We start from the raw sequence: 20,914 nt of genomic DNA, 5'->3' as shown, positions 1-20,914 counted from the left end.
GAAAATAGATGGAAAACAAGGCTAGCTAACACCAACAATAAGAGGCCTCGACGTCTCTGTAGTCTATAGAGTAGTTTTTTCTGTAATCTGAAAGAAAATCATGATGAAATATCTCGAACTAAGAAAGAGTAAGGAACGTGTTTTGGTCAGAGCATATGTCAAACAGTTGACTTCTCGTGGAACACGGTCAAATACTTATATTTTGATTTGATATGGCCTCTCTTTATGGGTTATTCCAAAAAGTTAACATATTAAACGCCCCAATTGAAATATTGACGTAAATTCTTTTATGGGTAGGTTCTATCTTATGTAGATTGTTAACGGTAGAGATTTTGGTCACGCAATCATTTCATTCTTCTCGAAATATATGTGTGATAGAATGTATAACCCCAACATTTATAAATACCACAATCTTTTTTTCCATTTTGACGTGGGATTAATGTCTCACATCTTATTAAGATGAGATTCTCCCTCACCTAATTTTGTGACGTCATAGGTAGGGCTGTAAATGAGGCGAGATAGATCGCGACTCAAGGCTCGATAAATACTCGGATTGAATAGACTCGACTCGAGCTCGACTCGATTTCTTAACGAGCCAAAACGAGTTACTTGATATTCGACTAAAAAAGCTCGTGAGCAGCTCGAAAATATAATATATTAATATTTTATTTTTTAAATAAATTAATAATAATAATATTAATATTTATGTATTGATTTTTCTAAAATAAAGTAAGATTTTCATGTATTTAAGGTTAAGGTTCGAGTTTGAGGCTCCAATCAAGTTAAATTTAAGATTTTTTTTCATTTCGAGTCTTTTCGAGCTACTCACGAGCTTTAGTTTAGGATTTCGAGTTCGAGTCGAGCTTAAAAATGTTAAGCTCGCGAGTTTTCGAGTCAAGTCGAGCTCCATTTCAGAATTTTCAAGTCGAATCGAGCTTAACAATATTCGAGTTCGACTCGGCTCATTTACACCCTAACCATGGGTCATCATCACAGTTATTTATCCTATCTATCTTGTCTACTGAGATATTCAAAGTAAAAATAACAGTCAAATGATCACTCTAAATCACTTATCATGGGACTATTATCATCTTCTTAAAAGAAAGATAAATTTATATATATATATATATATATATCATGTATTATAGTTTTTGATTTTTTTTAATTCGAATCATTAAAAAAATTAGAATTTTAAGTAGACTTAAAAATTAAATTAAAATTACTCACTCCCTCATTTTTTTAAAATTTTAATAAAACCCCTGGATTTTTATAAATTGTCATCGTGCCTAACAGTTTTGAATATTTTCAATTACACCCCCCATTTTATTTAAAAAAATTCTCATTAAGTCTTCCAAAATTCTAAATAACTCCCTCAAACTTTTTGAATTTTTTTCCCAACACACAAAAAATTCCATATAACAAAATCCACGATAATTATTTGGACTAACCGATATCACTCTAAAGGTAAATTGGTTAAATTGTGTCAAATTATAAGTATAGGTACTTAATTTCAAATTTAAACATCAAGGATAAAAACTACAATAACAAATAAACTATTTTCCCAATAAAACTAATAATTAGTTAACAAGTATATTTTATTTATAAGTTTTTTATTAATAAAAAGAAGTTCAATGCCAAAACAAAAGTAAGATGGGCCAAGCCTGTGATCAAATTTATATTTCGAGTCGAACTAAAATTAAGAAGATGTGAAAATTTTAATCAACCTCAAAATTTATTTTATTTCTACATATAAAGGAAACCATGATAGGACGAATACTCATCCAATTTGATTTTTTTAAAAAAACTCAAAAATCGAATTAATTATTATTAAATTTTATTCAATAATTAGCAAATGATGGATACGGTTGATCTAATCATTTAAATAAATGATAATATTAAAAAAAATATTTTATCAAAATGTTACTTGTCTATAAAAAATAAAAGATTACATTAAATAAAGTACATCAACCATAAATTAAAATATAATTAAATAAAGTTGAGATCAAAACAACAAGTAATTAGGGATGGATATGGGTCGGTTTTTCGACCAACCCGACTCAACCCAAAAATTTTATACTCTCCACCCGAAATTCGTTCCAACTCAAGTTTAAGATAATTTCATCCGACTCAAAGTCCGACCCGATTTTTGAGATAAAACCGACTCAGACCTGAAGTAATATAAAATTATTAATTTTATTCAATAAAATATGAACTTAATTGAAAATATATAATATAAAGAGATATATTGTTACAATTATCTTTAAATATATAAAGTATAAATATATCATTTTTTGGATCATATATTTTTACCCTAAACTCGAACTGAGTTAAACTTTTTTCTTCAAAAATAACCTGACTAGACCCGAATTTAATTTTTATGTAAATTCCGACCCAATCAAATTGATCAGGTCAAAACCTGTCCAATTTGGGACCCAGATGGAGCGATGATTTAAAGTTGAAGTAGTGATCATAGCTTGTATCTAAATCAATTGAATATTAAATTTTGTAAAAGATATAAGAAAGAAAGAAAGGGAAAAAAAAAACACTTTAACACGCTCGCTAGCTCCTATCCACTATTCCACTTCCTTGACTTTAGTAATGATTCACTAAAACGGAAACATTGATTATAACTTTTTAGGGGTAATGACACCATGCCCTTATACTTTGATCATTTTATTGATGTGGTGTCTTTATTTCTTTTATAAGTCTGAAATTATTGTAAAATAGTATCCATTTAAAATTTTCTTAATCAATTGACAATAAACGCACGCTATGAAAATGCAACTACTTGAATATAAAATCTTTAGGGGGTATTTGGTTCAAGATTGTGGGATTCCCATGGGATGAGAATCCCACATTCCCATGTTTGGTTGGTCGGGAATCTCATTCTCGGTAATGTTTTATTACCAATAGTAGAATTTTTGGGGTATATTACCGGAAATGTCATTACCTCCCTTCCCTTAGGTATTGTAACATTACCGGTGTTTTGGACTAAAATGCCCTTAAATTTTTATTTTTTTTAAAAAATATCCTTCTTCTGTCATTGAATAATAAAAATTCTACGAAGGTTAAATTATAAATTTATCCTTAAATTATTTTAGATTTATAAAAAAAAGTCTATAATTAAAATTTTATATGAAATTCAGGGGTTAAAATTTTTTTTACCCTTTCATTAACATTTTTTTTATATTTTTAATTTTGTAAAAAAATTATATAAATATTATGAATTTAATTTTTTAAAGAAAATATAATATTTTACAATTTGTAATATATACAAATATAATAAGGACAATTTGGTCAAATATACATTCTAATAATATTTTTATTCTTTAACCAAACACGTATCTTACATTCATGCTAAACCAACCAAACACAAAATACAACATTTACAGTAATCCTATTCCTGGTAATCTTTTATTTCCACTGGTAATCTTACATTCCATGAACACACCCTTAGAGATAACAACATTCCCTTTTACTATCGAGATCGCTCAATGAGTTCGATGTCTCTACTTTCAAAATGTTCAATGTGTTTATATACTTTATTTTCATAATCACTACGTCTCTTGAGTATAACAGCATTAATATTTAATATTAATAAAATATGTTGTCACGTGATATTTTAACTGCTCACTTTTTTTTATTGTTTGAAATTTAAAACCAAATAAATATAGGAATAGTCTTTTTGAGTTGTTTTGATTTAAAACTATAGTAGTTTATATTACTGATTTTATTTTTACTAATTTGAGGTGATATTTTAATGAACATTTAAATAAATTAAGTGAAATTTTAATTGAGTTAATTTTACCCGATTATAAATATTATGGTTAGTAATAATTTAAAACTTAATTAATAATAAATGAATAACTTTTATTGGTGAAGCATAAATGGTGAAAACTCAAGCAAAATTAAATTGAAGGAAATGGAAAAGTTGCAAATATATTAAACTTACTAAAAAAATGGAATTTACTCCTTTACTTATCCTTCAAACAAATTGGATTAATTTTAGGTAATTTAATCCAAAACTCTTTTGAATTAGTAAGGGTGAGAGTTATCCAATTATAATAATAAGAGATAATTGTATATGATATCCCCAAATTATGACTCTTGTTTTAAATTGGTCACTAAACTTTGAAACATTTATATTAGTCCCTACACTATGACTTCAATCTAAGTTGGTCCTTAAACTTTAAAATATTTTACATCAACCCTCAAACTTTTAATATCATTTCATTTTGATCATTCTGTTAACGTGACATTAATTATACCAATTAAAAATTAATTTGTTTTTCAATGTATTGGGAATTGAAGCCACGACCTCTTAAAAAATTCTCATGCCTTAAAAAATAAAATAAATTTGTTTTAAAAGGTCATAGGTTTAATTCTTGAGACATTAAAAATAGATTATTTTTTTAGAATGTGACGAGTTCAATTCCTAAAGTATTCAAAAACCAATAGATTTAATGTCGCGTTAACATAAGGGCCATGGTATTAATAGTTTAATGATTGATATAACATGCTTTAAAATTTAGGGACTAATTCAAAATAAAGTCATAATTTAAGGTTTGATATAGAATATTTCAAAATTTATGGATCGATTTAGAATATGGATCATAGTTTGGTGACATCATGTTTCTCTAATAATAATTGTAAATGCATATGATATATATTCAAATAATCATCACAACAAAATCTATTAAGTTACCTCAATGATAAAAGAAAACGATTTTTCCTAAAAGATTCGTGTTTGAACACTTGTATTTGTAAGATGTGTATGCATTGCCAATAATTAACATAATCACCCATGAAAAATCTACAACGCTCATCAAGCATAAATAAACACAATTATTGCGGTGATTTTTTTTGCATAGTATGGGTGATGCATGATGCTGCCACGCTCGACGAGCACAAATGATTATCGTTAATGATGAGCACCTAACTATTTACCCCTTTTATTTTAACCATCGATTTTTCAATTTTGTCAATCGAATCACCTAACTATTTAAATCTTGTCAATCAAGTCACTTACCGTTAAATATTAATGGAGGAGATGACGTGGCCGTTAATAAAATTTATATAACTACACATTTAGTCCTCATTATTTACATATTCTATTAATTTGGTCATAACTTTTAATTAATTCAATAAATTTAATCCACAATTAGATGATGACATGTGGCATTATGGCACCAATTGAATGAATAAAAAAATTTGAGTCAATAAATATTGCTAATGGGGTTTGAACCCAAGACATGAGAAAATGAATCAAACGCCCCAACCACTGGGCTACACTATTTAAATGAAAAACTTATCACTACATAATATATATAGTTAATGAAAATAAAAAAGGAAAAATGACATAATAAGAACTCCAACGTGAAATAATTGAATAATACGATAATATGATATATATACACAAATATTATAACTGATTAATATGTGAATGTATTTTATTTATATTTTAAATCATTTTAACGAACAAATCAAGATAAAAATAATTTTAATATATTATAACTGAAATATAACGAAGAGCTTCGTTGACTTAGAATTTTCCTGATAATTGAGAACTTATCGTAGTAAGCATTTACATATATATTTGTATATGGTTAGAGTAGAATTATATTTATTATTTATTCATTATATTTGAAGAAAATTTTAAGGGTAACTTATTTTATATGTAAAATTATACATTTCAATTATAAAATATTAAATTTACTTTTATTTTAATTTTTGATTTAAAATATAATAAAACATATTCATTTATTAATCAATTAATATTGTTATATACATTTTATATTTTCATAATATTCAATTATTTCATGTTTGAGTCCTTATAAGGTCATTTATTATCATTGCCTACATTATAAATTATGTTGTGTATATTAGATAAATTTAGTGGTCAAGCTTAGTGTTTAGAATGTTTAGTTTTTCGGCTTGCGTCCCTGGTTCAAATCCCACCAACAACAATTATTGATTTAATTTATTTTCCATTCATTCAATTGGTGACACGTGGTACCATTTGATTAGACGGAAAATTTATTGAATTAAATAAAAGTTAGGACCAAATTAATAGAATATGTAAGTTATGAGGACTAAATGTGTAATTTTAAAAATTTATTAACTGCCACATCATCTCATCTTTTAATATTTAATGGCAGGTAGCTTGATTGACAATATTTAAATAGTTAGGTGACTCGATTGACAAAATTAAAAAATCGGTGATTAAAGTAAAAGGGGTCAATAATTAGGTGGTCAATGGTATAATTTATCCTAAAACTAATATTTTATAAATATTTTATTTTATTTTATTTTAATTAAATTACATTTATATTTTTAACTAATTCATAATTATATGTTTAGTATTTTATAATTTACTATTTTATAAATTAATTTAATAGTGTTCATAATTAACGGTGTTTATATGTGCTATTCGAGTGTGGCGGCATCATCCATCACCAATGCTATGTAAAAAAATCACTGCAATAATCAATTATTTCAAAATACAATTAAATTAATAATAAAGTTATATTCAGACAATATTTTTTTTTAAAATTAAATATAATTCAGGCAATATCTATACATAAAAAGTTTAAATTAAGCGAATTTGTATAGATAATCTATTGAATTTTAAAAATATATTTTCCATATTTACATTTATTTTATTTCTACATATATAGCATTAACCAATGTGTCTAATTAATTTTTTCATTTTAATTCCAAATCAATTTGATTGTAGGTAGTAGTTTCCAAGTAGAGATGATAATAGATCGGGTTGGGTTGAGTTTTTAATCAATTCGACCAGAAAAAATATATCATTCATATGAATTGATTCAAAGATTTATTTTTTGTACTCGAATCCGATATAATCAAGAATTTTAGAGTATAAATTCGATCCGGCATAAATAAGGACCTAATTAAAAAATTATAAAGAGAGATGATATTATAACAATTATCTTCAAATTTATATGTAAAAATTACACTATTACTTTTGGGTCAATTCAGGATTAGAGATTTTTTACCCTCCACCCATACCTGATCAACATTACCCTAAATAGAAATAAATTGTAATCTTTTTTTCAAGTACAGTAAAATTTTAAAACATATCAATAAATTAATTAAAGAAGAAAAATAATGGGATGAAAACTAAGAGAGCATGCCGTAGTAATTATATTTCTTTTGGTACAACCCAAAAACAATTATATTGTTAAAGTACATTTGACCAGTTGGTCAAATTGTATAATTGTATTCCCTCATATTTTTTTTTATGTTATGAGATATAGATTTACTATGAGTATCCATCTTTCTTTTTATAGTCTCCCATTTCCCTCTCCTCTAGTAGAATTAAGATTAAATTTAGATTTTGTCAAAATGGTAAAGTACACAAATGGTCTTTTAAATTATAGAACGATGCTTTGTTGAGTCCATCGATTATTAAAAATTATAAAATGATTCCTCAACTGTAGGACAATGTTTTGTTGAGTCATGCGACAATTAAAAGTTACAAAATAGGCACTCAACTATTTATATGATCCAAAATCATCATTTTTCGTTGAAAATTTCACAATCGTTTAAGTTGGCCATTAACATGCTAATTGGAATATGATAAAATCTGATCTCAGAACCATTTGAGTTGTATAGTTGTTTGAGATTTTATAAACAAATTTTATAATATTTCAGTCACCAAGTTATCGTCCAGCTTAGAGGTTTGTTAACTTTTAACATAAAAGAACGAGTTTGTAACATATAAATAGTCAAATGACTGTTTTGTAACATTTAATAGTCGAGGGATTCAACAAAACAATGACCTATAGTCAGGGGATCATTTGTAACTTTTAATAACTGATTGACTCAATAAAACATCGTTCTAATTAAAGGACCATTCGTGTCCTTTACACCCCCAAAAAATTATATTGTTACCATATTAAGACACTATTATTACTAGGGATTAAAAAATTAAAAATAGTATATTTGATATAGTATTTTTTAATAGCACGTGTTATACACGTGAGTTTTTGAATAATAAAGAAATAATATAAATAGTCAGTCACTTTGGTCCAAAAAACATCACACCCAAAAATTCAAAGCTAAAAACCGCGTCTTTCAAATAGACAGTTCCGCCTCATTTCCTACCCTTCACCAAAAATGCAAGTTTTCTATTTTCTATTTTATTTTAGGAAAAAAATACACAAATAGGTATTAATGTATATTGACATGATCATTTTAGTCACTAAAATTTCAAAAGTTAAAAAATAACCACTAATTTTTTTTAATAGTTATAAAATGATCATAAAAAATTATTAAATTATTATAAAATAGTCTTTAAATTTATCAAAATTTATTATTACTTTTGTATTGATCATTTTGCAATAGTTCGATAAATTTAATGGTTATTTTATAATTTCAAAAATTTTAGTGATTAAAAAATTGGTTCAGCATAGTTTAGTGATCTTTTCTGTAGTTTACCCTTTATTTTTTTATAAAAACAAAAATAATTAAATTAGTGTAAAAAACACCTTTTTCTAAAAAAATATTATTATTAGTATTATTTTCTTTGTTTTTAAACCAACGTTATCTTATTTTTTAAGGAACTTTATATTTCATAATATATTTTTCCAGATACAATTTTTAATGAAATTATTTAAAATATGTATGAATATTGAATTAAGAAATAATTAAACATTTTCATTTAAAAAAAAGAATATTTAAATAAGAAATCTTCTCTCTATTAAGAATAATATTAAATAAATATTATAATTTGAGAAGTATAGAAATTCTGGCTTTAATGCTACGCCTAGAAAAAGGCAAAGCTTCTGCTGTCTTCAGTTATCTTTATGGGAAAAAAAACAATAAAATCAAAGAGAAAAGAGAAGCCTTCATTTCCTTCAACTGATCGGAACTGCTCCTCTTTTTAAGTTCATCAGACATTAAAAACAAGAACAACCCAGATTAAAACTCCCATCAAATCCCAATATTCTTGAAAAAATCATTATTTTTTGTATTTTATTTGTTAATTTCTGAGTCATTTTTCTTTTCTGATCTGGGTCGATGCCAGAAATGGAAAACAACAAGGAGAAATCGTCATCTGGGCCGTTGTTGTTGAACCGCTCGTTTACGATGAACGCGACGGCAGCTGAATCGAAAACCCCCAAACTTCATCTTCTTCTTAACAACCCATCGTCTCTTAATCGGGCGGCTTCCGTCTCGAAGTTCTACAATTCATTCGATTCCGTCAAAGGTAAAGTTAAAAAGCTTTGCAATTTGTTCGAATCCGCCAAGTCTTCGTCGAACTCAGCAAGTCCTAAGGTTGCTTTAAGACCCTCGAAATCGATTGCGTATTCTTCTTCGTTTTCTTCTAGCTTTAACAACACGTTGATAAGATTACCTGGAACCGAAGATCGAATTGTTGTTTATTTGACTAGTTTACGAGGGATTCGAAGGACTTACGAGGATTGTTATGCTGTTAAGATGATATTTAGAGGGTTTGGAGTTTGGGTTGATGAGAGAGATATTTCCATGGATGCAGCTTACAAGAAAGAGTTACAAAGCGTTTTGAAACAGAAGACTGTGAGTTTGCCTCAGGTTTTCATAAAGGGCAAGTATATTGGTGCTGCCGATGTGATTAAAAGCATGTTTGAAGTTGGGGAATTGGCTAAGGTTCTTGATGGGTTTCCAAAGAGACAACCTGGGTGGACTTGTCGGGGTTGTGGGGATGCCAGGTTTGTGCCTTGTTGGAACTGTAGTGGGAGTAGAAAAGTGTTCGACGAAGATGAAGAGTCGATTAAAAGATGCTTGGAATGCAATGAAAATGGCTTGATTCGTTGCCCAGATTGTTGCTCTTAAAGCTTCCATTGCTACAGGGTGGTAAGATATATTTAGAACTTCGTTTTCATCTTCGTTATTGCATTTAGACATCGTCTTTATTGGTTTAATTCGTTTATGTAGATGTTGTATGTAATAGTTTAATGTGCTTGTTATGCAACGCTTCATTAGCAGAGAGCTGATGATCGTTAGTTTTCATGTTCAACTGGATGTTGACAATAGTATTGCAATGTAAAATCAGAATGCCATATTTGGTTTTGGCATTTCGATTTCGAAGGAGATCTGGAATTTCTCCTTTATGATATTGTAAATATTTAGTGTTATATTAATTTAATGGACTCACATATCTTGTGACAGATTGTTATGAGAATAGACTTTGTTTATACTCTACTTCTTTTCTTGAATTCACTTTGTAATTATAGAAGCTGCAGTGCATGCCTCCCTTAGTTCTTGTTCATACTTCATACAGAACCAAGACTGGGGATTGGTTTCTGGTTTGTTTAACGTCTTAAACTCAATGATCGCATATTGCTAAGGAAAAATGAAGAGTTAAGAGTAACGTAGGTAAAATGAAGAGTTAAGAGTAACGTAGGTAACTTACATCCAGATCGTTTAGAACACCATTCTTATCTTCATCCTATACCTTTCTTGTGGGACAAGTCTTTTATTTATTTAGGAGCCATGAGTTGCATGATTACTGCATTTCTGTTTAGATTATTTTCTTTAAATTTAGTTTATAGGATTTTGATCTTCATTTTTGGAGTGTGTTATTCTTGACAAGTCTGTTTCACCTAAAAGATGGTTCCTATTTTCTTCCCATTTTTATTGCTTTCATCTCCTGCATAACTCATCTTTGCTATTTTCTTCCAACTCTTCGGTTTACTTTAAATACTCTAAACATATTTGGATGCAAGTATGAGGACTCTTTAAATACACGAAGAGAAAAAATTCGAATATATTCATACCGACACATACTCGTAAGTCGTATCAAACACTCAATACTTAAGCTTGTCTGGACAATCTATCTCCATCTAATTCAGATGAGTAGTCGCCATCAAATCTCCCCAGGCTTGGAGTAGGCATTAATATCTTCATCTTCAATCCTCATCTTATCATTAGTATAAAATTCTCCAGCAGGGATGGTTGCCGTGGAATGACGCTTTTGATTAGACCTGTTTAAGGGTCGAGTTATTCATCCGAGTCCGAAGGTTTATTTAAAATTTGAGAGGATTTGGACAAAAATAGTGGGTCCAGAAAATGAACTTAGACAAAAATTAAACTTGTTTAAAATATGAGCCAAATTTGGACTAACATTTAAGATCGATCCTTAGACAAGTTTAGGTGAAAATTGAGGTCTATATTCTAGGTCGTTTTGACCTTAGATAAGTATGAAGTGTGTAAATCTCATGTGACTCGAACCTAACCTGGCCCATGAACACCTCTATCCATGATATCCGAATTCTTTATTTTCACAAATATTTGACATTTGTATTTGATACACATTTTCATGATCAGTTTTGAAGTATTCGTATCAGGTATATATTCAAATACAAATATAAGATAATGATTCTCTAAATATAAAATGAAACTTAAATATCTCTGTGTCACTCGTACTCGACGAATACACTCGAGTACGAGTGAAGTGCTACAGATTTATACACACCATTGTTTCATTCTATGAATGGGTTCTTGCGTGCAGCTTAATCATCATTGGGGCATTGTTTTAAACTTTCTGTGATGATTTCCTCCTAAGTTACATTTATCCATTCAAATTAGCTACATAAGCAAATTTTCAGGCATTCCCATATGTGCCCGAGTCATTATTTTCAGACAGCTAATGAGTAAGAAGAATGCATTCGAGCTCGATCTGGAGCACCCCGCTCTCGACCTTTTGTAGCCGAACATAGATATCCTGTTTTACTCTCCCATCCGTCACGGTAATAATACCATCTTTTTCCAAGGTGTTGTCTTTGCTCGCAATTGATTCCCCGAGCTGCATTGATTCATCAATCTCGGAACGCTCATGGGCTCGCGCAGCGGTAACCAGCGGTTGAATGTCAATCTCCGCCTCCCCCATGAAATCGTCATGTGAGAATGTATCTTTATCCAACACAATCTGCACATAAAGTCCTGGATATCGTTAACAAGTAAACGAACTAAAAAGTACTGATGATGATGTCCAAAGAAACACAGGACTTGCGTGTTCAACAAATGACAAAGCAAACCTATGTTGCTTGAACTCAGGTTATGCATGTGTATATATTCAATTTTGTCTAAGTTTTTCATGTATTCGGAGGGTATTCCCCAAATTGATGTCTGCATAAGCATCGGAGACGGGATTTCAAGAAAAAAATATGAAAAGTCCGAGTACGATAAAAGCAAAATACCACAATCTAACCTGATTTTAAGGTTTCATTCTCGAACAAAATAAAATATTCTACGTGTTTTGGTTTTTCAGTTAAAGAATTGAACTCACCACTTTCAAAGGAGGAATGTGTTCCGGAATGCTCAACATGAGGCTTTCATTCCAGACTGGATTTAGGTTGTTCTTTATGACTCGGGTCTTGACCGACTGCAATCAAAGAAATTATGAAGAATTCGAATCACTATGGTAATTTGCTTCACCGGAGTTGTCCATTTCAGTTCATTTAATAATATCTTATTTGTGTAACAGAGAAGCATACCTGTTGACCCAACGTGAGAATGACATACGGATCGCTCGAAACCATATCTCGGACAGCTAGGTTGGTGCCTTTGACTACATTCCCCTTAATCATCCCAATGAATTCAACCATACCTGCCTATAAACAGCACATACAGAGAAAAAACAATATCCACAATTTAATGCCATAAGATCCTTTAAAAAGTGCATATTATTAATACAGTAAGTGTTATATGCCATCGGTTATAAATCCGTGCTTACTCGGAGGACTGCGTATGTAACATCTCTTAGCTAATAATCAATATATAAAGTTTCTATATATTTCCCATTCTTTAGCTTCAGTAAGTCTTGTAACAACTTTGAAATCCATCATTTTCGGAATTATCAGCTCTAATAAACACATGTGCTTACTCTATGCGCATGCACACGTTTGCCTTAAGAGGCACTGAGAAATAAATTCATTGAAGGCTTTTCTATGATCATGTCAATATTTCGTTTCGGGAATCCTAGGTATAGAAGATTGGATCAGATCTAGAGACATCTACTTGTCAGTAAAGTAGCATCAGCAAGAAAATGTATTTGATGAGAAGAGTACTAACAGAAATTCATCAATCAGCTAGTTCTAGAGGAAAGAAGCACTTCTGGAATCGGAAAATTAAAATAAGCATCGATAAAAGAAGTAATTATTACCAATGAGTTACTTTTCCTAATGGGCTTATGATGATCGTTCTCTCTTCTTACCCAGCTGTTTCTAAATCTGTGCCCTATACGATGATGTCTGGTCGGTTGTTTCTCATACTGTCCTTTATCTTGGGCAAACATGTTGGGCAAAGAACTTTGTGAAGAGGACGACGGAGAACGTTGATGAGGCGGATGGGGGGAAATCGCATGTTCATTGTTATCAAAAAATTGCAGCATCTCATATTTTCTCCTAAGCATTCAAGGAACACAATACTGAGTATAATAAATCAAGAATTCTAGCCAGAAAAAAAGGCACCGGCAAGTTTATTTTGGCATTACTTAATGAAATCGGCGCGCCCCTCATTGGACGAATCTGGTCTTGGCTTTGTGATGTTATCAGGAAGGAAAGCTTCATACTTTTTGTTTGCCAAATTATTGCCACCCAAATTCTCCAGAGAATCCACTTGATCGTCTGTCCATTCATCGAGCTTCACTGATAAAACCTAGCACAATTGCATATCAAATTAGAAAATTCGAAAGATAAGTGTATGTACGGAGAGAACACATTAATCGCCTATGTGACTAGGACTTGGAGATTCTTGGATGTCAAATGCTCTCAATATGCGTCAATGCGTCATACATGGCTTTGGACATGGATACTCCGAGAAAAATGAAGAGACACAGTAACTTGGATAATCCACTATGGAATAGGGAGTATAATCACTTGAAACTTCATTCAAGTAAAATACGAGCATAATCCAAAAACCATACCTTTGATATATGTACTCCGAGGCTTCTATGTACACCAGAGCATTTGATACAAATAAATACTCCAAGATTTAATGATCTGATATTCCGGGAAAAAAATAGTCAATATGGAGTAACTGTCGAGTTAATATACCGAACGTAAGCACAAATTAAAACGAAAACAGCGAAAAAGAGGCCAACAAATGAATTACTGACACTATAACAGATATTGTGACAAACTTTTGATTCAAGGCACATAGACGTATATTGCACGAGCTTGGAATAAGGGTTGGATTTAGATATGTATCCAACATCGATATGCTCGAAAAAGAATACTAAACTTGAAATGCTGTTCCCGGACTACATCCTAGAAGTGAACAATCTGAGACGAGAAAACATTACAATGAATTAAAGTACAACACTTACACCCATTTCGGATCCGGGGATCCGCAATCTGCACAAACACAGTTCCCGGACTCCTTCGACAATCTCTCTAGCCTTCCTTTCGCAGCTGGTTAATGAATAATAGAAGTTAAAACATATAAACAATTAACAAATCTGGATAAAAATATAGGTTTACCGGAAGGCAAACGAGATACAACTGCTACCATCAGTTCCAGATTTGAACACATGCCGAGTAACTCAAAGGGATAAACCAAAGAATGATTGAATGCACAAAGGAAAACATGTGTACTCTCACAAACAATGAATTTAGAGTTTGTATGTATACATGCACCGTACAATTATCTGTGCTAGGACCAATACATTGTAGCATACCGGAGCTTCGTACTATGTCCTTTGTGCATCATTGCATTTAAGTTTGCAATTGCTATTTGATAACTTGGGATATGATGCTTAAAACACAAAACTGGAGTAAAAGGCAACATACTAGATGCTCTCCACGAGCCCTTCCTGATAAACCAAGATGTACTATCAGCATCACTAGGTCGATTCCAATATGGCGTTTCCGCACATAGCAGATCATATAATCGAGAACTGGATCCTGCAAACGCAACATGATAAATAAACCAAACATATGATCAGAAAGAATAAGTTCAGCATGTCATAATAAGTAAACAATTAGTCACAATCCCTGAAGATCGATCCGAAATAGAAGATAACCATCAGTACCGCCATTGTCATCAAGGGTCAGCATTCACCGAATGGTTTTAAATCAGGAAAAAAAAGTGTTATTGATTTCAACAACAATTTTGTCAAACAAATTGCAGGCGTTTCCATAATCTTAACAATTCACAGAATCTGAGATTATCAATTCCTTCTTGGGCATGTTCATAATCATTCCATTTAAGAAATTATTGAAAAGTAAAAGAACACAACAAAAAAAGGAAGACATTCTGTTGTGTCTTTAAATTGCTTGCATGGATCATTACCAGAAGGGGGTTTGGCATCAGAATTTCCATGTTGGGTAGACATCTCCACCCTTCGAATTGGAGACCCTAATCACTGCTATTATCTAGAAACCCCCATTATGAGTTCTTTAATCTGCATCAGAATAACATAAACATCCATTAAACAAAGAAACAAAAACAATAAACTGAAATCCAAAAAAGAAAATCTTACATTCTAAAGCTTTGGCCTTTTTCTGTTGAACATAAGAGCATCATCGGAATGAAGAATGAAGCTTTGTTTTTGTTGATAAAATTGAAAACTAATGCCAAAAACAATAATTTAGAAAATGGTTGTTCTTACATTGTTGGGAAGACCAAATTAAAAAATCAATGAAGGGTTCGCATAGGAAATTGACAAGTTTAGTTGGACCAAAAGAATCAAATAAATGGACAAGGGGGAAAGGAAACATTCACAGAATTTGATTATATTTATTTTTTTCAATTAATTTTACCAAAAATTAAATTAATTTTGAATAATACAATGGGAAAGGAATAATTCTATTAGAAAAGTCAAAGTAGTAATGGCAGCTCCAAACTTAAATGCCATTTTTGGTTGGTTGGCTTCTTGCCAAACGCACGAATGCTATACGCCCAATTGACAAAGTGTCCCTAAACTATATTTTTCTCCCCTAATTTGGTACATTAAATTTCGAGTTAATTCTCGGATTTATTACTTTCTTTTTTTGCTTAATATAAAAAAATCTTAAATTATACCTATTTTATTATTTAAATATTTAATTTTTCTTCGATCAATATAGATACCTTACGTTTTTAATGTTACCATTTTAAGTGCATGGTCTATTATGCCTGTTAAAAATATGTTATCTGACACGTGTCGTATTTATATATATATTTTAAAAATTTTATTTAAAAAATTAACAATATTATCATTAAAAAAATCCCTAATTCTTTATCTAAAATCTAAGAAAAAACTAAAACCCCAAAAAATCCCTAATTTGAATCATTTATTGTCGCTACCCGCCACCAACGCCGCAAATGAATGTGAAGGCAATGTGGTTGTTGTTTTCATCCAAAGGTTCATCGGCGGTTGGTGATTATTGATTATTAGGGTTCAAGGATTGAGTATTTAGAATTTTAAATATTTAAGTTTAGGGATTTGAGAACTTAGGGGTTTGAGACGACGACAATGGTTATAGCAAGTTAGTAGGGGAGCTAAAATGGGTAGTCGTTCAATGATGGATGGACACCTGAAGATGACCGACAACGGGAGTAACGGGAATTAGAATTATAGATTTTAAGAATTTGAGTTTTTTTTTTAAATATTTTTTTTAAAAAATAAGTTTTTTTAAATATTAATTTAATTTTTTAAATACAATTGTTTTAAAAAAGTATAAATACCACACACACCAAATAACATATTTTTTTAACGGTAGTGACATATTAAATACTTAAAATAATAAGACAATAAATACTTACATCGATCGAAAAAAGTTCGCGCCAACGATGGATGACACCTGAAGATGACCGACACCGGTAACGGGAATTAGAATTATAGATTTTAAGAATTTGAGTTTTTTTTTTTAAATTTTTTTTTTTAAATAAGTTTTTTTAAATATTAATTTAATTTTTTAAATACATTGTTTTAAAAAGTATAATACACACACACCAAATAACATATTTTTTTAACGGTAGTGACATATTAAATACTTAAAATAATAAGACAATAAATACTTACATCGATCGAAAAAAGTTCGCGCCAACATGCATATCTTATTAGTCTCGATCGGTTTGAACATTGCCTGAGCAACGCCTCTAGCTTAGTGATTAGTATGTCTTTGGCTAAAACATAAAATCGTCGGTTCAAATAGTGGCTGATTTATGTTTTCTCCTCTAAAATTTAAATTTTCTTCAATTAATTATAAATTTTAGGATAAATTATGTTTTTAATATTTAAACTATTAGTTTTAGTACCTAAATTTTTATTTTTTTCGAAATCATACAACATTTATTTTTTGTTTCATTTTAGTATCCCGTTAAAAACTTAACGTTAAGTTTTTAAAAAATTGAAAGATGACCAAAATTGATAGTTTAAGTACTAAACGAGTTAAATTTTTAACGACGGGGTACTAAAATGAAACAGCAACTAAATATTAGGTATGATTTTGAAAAAAAAGATTAAGTACTATAACGGATCAAAACGATAGTATAGGTATTAAACACATTATTTACCTTAAATTTTATTTATTGTATATATTCTAAAATCTTATTTATATGTATCTTATATATATTCACCCTAAAAAGTATGTCTGAATCTACTATTAGATTTGAACGTACACATTTTTTTGTCTAAATTCTTTGATTTTCGATTAAAAATTACGTATAATTTTAAAACTCGTACTAATGATAAAATGCATGCTTCATTTCACAAAAGATTGGAATTTTTAAGTTTTGTTCGACATTATTTTTTAATAGTTTTAGTATGGTTGCAAGATAATATCTATTTAAAATCTTTTTCAGTTATTGAAAACATACAGACACTGACAGAAACAACTGTTTGAACCTAGAAGCTAAAAACTCTAAGGAGGAAAATATTTATTTTAATCACGGAAGCCACTTGAGTTCAGTTTTGTTCAACATTTTATTATATTAATTAATATTTAAAAGAATTAATTTTATAATAAGATTATAATTTTTAAGTTTTGTTTAATATTTTATTATAATAATGTTTAGAAGAATGTGAATTCAAACGTGTTAAATTCATGTTATCTTTTAATTTAAGGTTTGGGGTCTGGTAGTTACAACGAACTTAACAAAGCTGTAAATTTTCTTTATATTATCTTCAGCCTCGTTTGTTAGTTAGTTTACCACAATTTTTGAGATAAGCTAATACTTTGAATACAAGTGCACCTATAAACATGTGCATGTTCTTTATAGAGTAAACTACATAAATGGTCATTGAAATTTAAGTAAGTTTCTCTATTCTCCACTTATATTTTAAAAAGTAATAATTTGATAACTAATATTTTTTATTTATAATAAATCAATCACTCGATCATTTAACTGTTACTGAACTAATAAATGTTGACGTGACACGTTAAACCAATTGATCTGACAATGTTTGGCCAAGTGGGACAACAATTTTGATTGGTGTCCATGAAAGAAGTTTAAATAATTTATGTAATGGTGCTAGAAATTTGACCTCCCTTCAAATCCATGCCATTACGGGACTTGCATGAATTGGAAAAGGTTTGCTTACGTTGGGCCATGAAAAAGTTAAGGACATGACTATGATCTTTTTACAGTGCTTACAGTCAAGTGGAAGGACCGATATATCTAATCACTGGTATGGAATTGGAGTCACTCTCAAGGTAAAAATGATCTTTCTTGATTAATGTTTTGTATGTTTATTTTGTGTGTGTATATATATATATTGTTCCTATCCTCATTGCTTTTATCATCGCATCAAGAATCTTTTTTTGTCTTGAGAAATTCTCCTCCGGTTGCAAAAGAGGAATTGATTTTAAAATAGGTAAATAGGGTTTCCTTAGGAATTGGGAGGTCCTCTTTAAAGAGGAGGAGTCAAACTACGATTAAAATTATTACTCCGCATGACTAAATTAGTTCAGTCAACTTAATGCACCACATCAACATTCTGTTATTCTAATAACAAGTGTTAACAACTAAGTGACTGATTTATTATAAATCGATAATGTCAGTGACCAAATCATTACTTTTAAAACATCAATAGGAAAAAGAAAAACTTACTCAAATTTTAGTGACCATTTATAACCCTTCTTTATATTTTGGTGATCGAGTTGTCTTTTTTATGTATTCATGACATACGAGTACCAATTTGCACCCTATAAGCATGTACCTATGTAATTTGTTAATATTTTGGTCATTGAGTAGTCTTTTTCATATTGTGAACGCAATGAACATATTTGTTCATACCACATATTTGACTCTAGCTCCTCGGTAAGTACGATGAAATTACGAGACAAATTTCAATTTCCTATAAAAGCCTTGCATGAATACCTTAACCAATGCAAAACCCAAAAACAAAGCTTATTGAGTAGAAAATGCAAATGAGGCGAATATTATTGGTAGGTGCCGCTCTCTTAGCCACCATAAGCTCTGTACTTTGTGCCAAACCCTTTACTTACTACGCACTCGTTCTCCAATGGCCGCCTTCTGTTTGTAATTCCCTGCCTGCGGGACACACGTGTATTCATGACATCCCCGAAAAGTTTACCGTCCATGGTCTATGGCCACAACGTCAAGATGCCAGCCCGGTGCATCCCACCGATTACGAGTGCAACGAAAACTTTTTTACGGCTACAAGACTTGACGTGAGCAGATTTTAAGATTCTTCTTTCTTGAATTCTTGAAGTGCAATTGAAACTTAAATGTCCAGTTTGACTAAAACTCTATTTTTATGCATAAATTTTCCTTTAACCATTTAGCATACTAATGTATAAGAATTTACATATGAAAATCATATAAATATCCTACTTATCTTTAATCTATGGATCGCATGCATGTTTTTGTATTAACTTTTTGTTTGTTATTATTGAACTTGTAGAATATTTTGACGAGGAAATCATTCTACACCAACTTAAAGGAAGATTGGCCAAACCTTTTGGATGAAGCGGGTGGTAATTCGGCATTGTGGTCAATTGAATGGAACGGGCATGGGATCTGTTCTGATCTCCAAAACGATCCTCTTGCCTATTTCAAATGTGTTACCGTTCTCTTCAACGACCGAAAATTCGGAAATTTAAGACAAGGTGATTTATTTATACTCACATTTCATCTTTTTTGAGTAAGTCAATTAAATAAGATGAATGATTAGAGGTTTGGTTTTGGCCCTCCAACCAGATGTGGGAATTGAAGTTGGAAAATCTTATACATTAGCCGAAATACAGAAAAAATTGAATGACAAATATAAAGTAAATCCTCAAATTGCATGCAACAAAAACACTCAGCTGTGGGAGATCCGTTTCTGTTATAAAAGGGTAGAAGGAAGAGAACCTGCTGACCTTGAAGACTGCCCCAAGTTATCGGATACAAAATATCACTGTGATCAAAACGGAATTCAGCTCCCTCATGCTCCTGCTCCTTCTCCCGCTTCAACTCCACGGGTGATATCCGAAGAGGCGCATTCAGAATTATAATTTTAGTTACGATTAGGGAATTAAATTGCGGTTGCAGTTGAGTTTAGTCTTGCTTATGCAGTATGTCCTGGTGATTTGCTGTGTTGTGTCCTTTCTAGTTGTTGTGTTTGTTTCTGTGTTCTTTCTAGTTTTACTGTCTTTTGTGGATCTGTTTTCGGTGTCACTTTTACAGTTGTATCCTACTGCTTGCAGTGGTTCATCTTTAATAATGAAACTTTATCCATAGATGAGGGGTGCATTAATCTTGATCTAAGTGATATTCAACCTTATCACATTACCGTAGAGTAAAAATTATAAGAAAACTGATTGAGAACTTACTGTCGAGATCTTAACTGTCCAACACATCTTTACTGCCACCTCAACTCCCACCATGCTTTGAACATGCTTTGTTTGATGTTACATTAACGGATCAAAATTTTATATCATTTGAATCGATTATAAATGAATGATATAGCACTCAA

The 20,914-nt window shown here is 30.5% G+C and overlaps 2 protein-coding genes and 1 long non-coding RNA gene across 4 annotated transcripts; 2 read left to right on the top strand and 1 right to left on the bottom strand.

The window, feature by feature from the left end:
- The first annotated feature begins 8,847 nt into the window (after positions 1-8,847).
- LOC120213143 (uncharacterized protein At5g39865-like) lies at positions 8,848-10,202 on the top strand. The gene has a single exon (XM_039211291.1). The coding sequence runs from the start codon at positions 9,046-9,048 to the stop codon at positions 9,838-9,840; it is 795 nt and encodes a 264-aa protein (XP_039067222.1). The 5' UTR covers positions 8,848-9,045; the 3' UTR covers positions 9,841-10,202.
- A 1,308-nt stretch (positions 10,203-11,510) lies between these two features.
- LOC120213140 (probable ADP-ribosylation factor GTPase-activating protein AGD11) lies at positions 11,511-15,393 on the bottom strand. 2 transcript variants are annotated; one of them, XM_039211288.1, is made up of 9 exons: positions 15,301-15,393; positions 14,799-14,912; positions 14,336-14,420; positions 13,934-14,009; positions 13,502-13,665; positions 13,172-13,412; positions 12,504-12,620; positions 12,296-12,391; positions 11,511-11,935 (listed from the first exon to the last, which is right to left on the bottom strand). In XM_039211288.1, the coding sequence occupies exons 1-9, from the start codon at positions 15,341-15,343 to the stop codon at positions 11,654-11,656; spliced, it is 1,218 nt and encodes a 405-aa protein (XP_039067219.1). In that variant the 5' UTR covers positions 15,344-15,393; the 3' UTR covers positions 11,511-11,653. The 2 variants fall into 2 exon arrangements, with proteins under 2 accessions (XP_039067219.1, XP_039067220.1); XM_039211289.1 differs by having other exon boundaries at positions 11,512-11,935; positions 13,223-13,412; positions 15,301-15,392.
- A 4,522-nt stretch (positions 15,394-19,915) lies between these two features.
- Positions 19,916-20,363, top strand: LOC120213060. The gene is made up of 2 exons (XR_005524757.1): positions 19,916-20,066; positions 20,158-20,363. It is a non-coding gene; the product is annotated as an uncharacterized LOC120213060 (long non-coding RNA).
- Positions 20,364-20,914: the final 551 nt, after the last annotated feature.

The sequence above is a fragment of the Hibiscus syriacus genome, unplaced genomic scaffold (assembly GCF_006381635.1).
Source record: "Hibiscus syriacus cultivar Baekdansim isolate YM2019G1 unplaced genomic scaffold, ASM638163v2 tig00110020_pilon, whole genome shotgun sequence".
Taxonomy (NCBI): Eukaryota; Viridiplantae; Streptophyta; class Magnoliopsida; order Malvales; family Malvaceae; genus Hibiscus; species Hibiscus syriacus.
The sequence above is the reverse complement of the archived record's forward strand: the minus strand, read 5'-3'. Positions and strand labels throughout refer to the sequence as shown.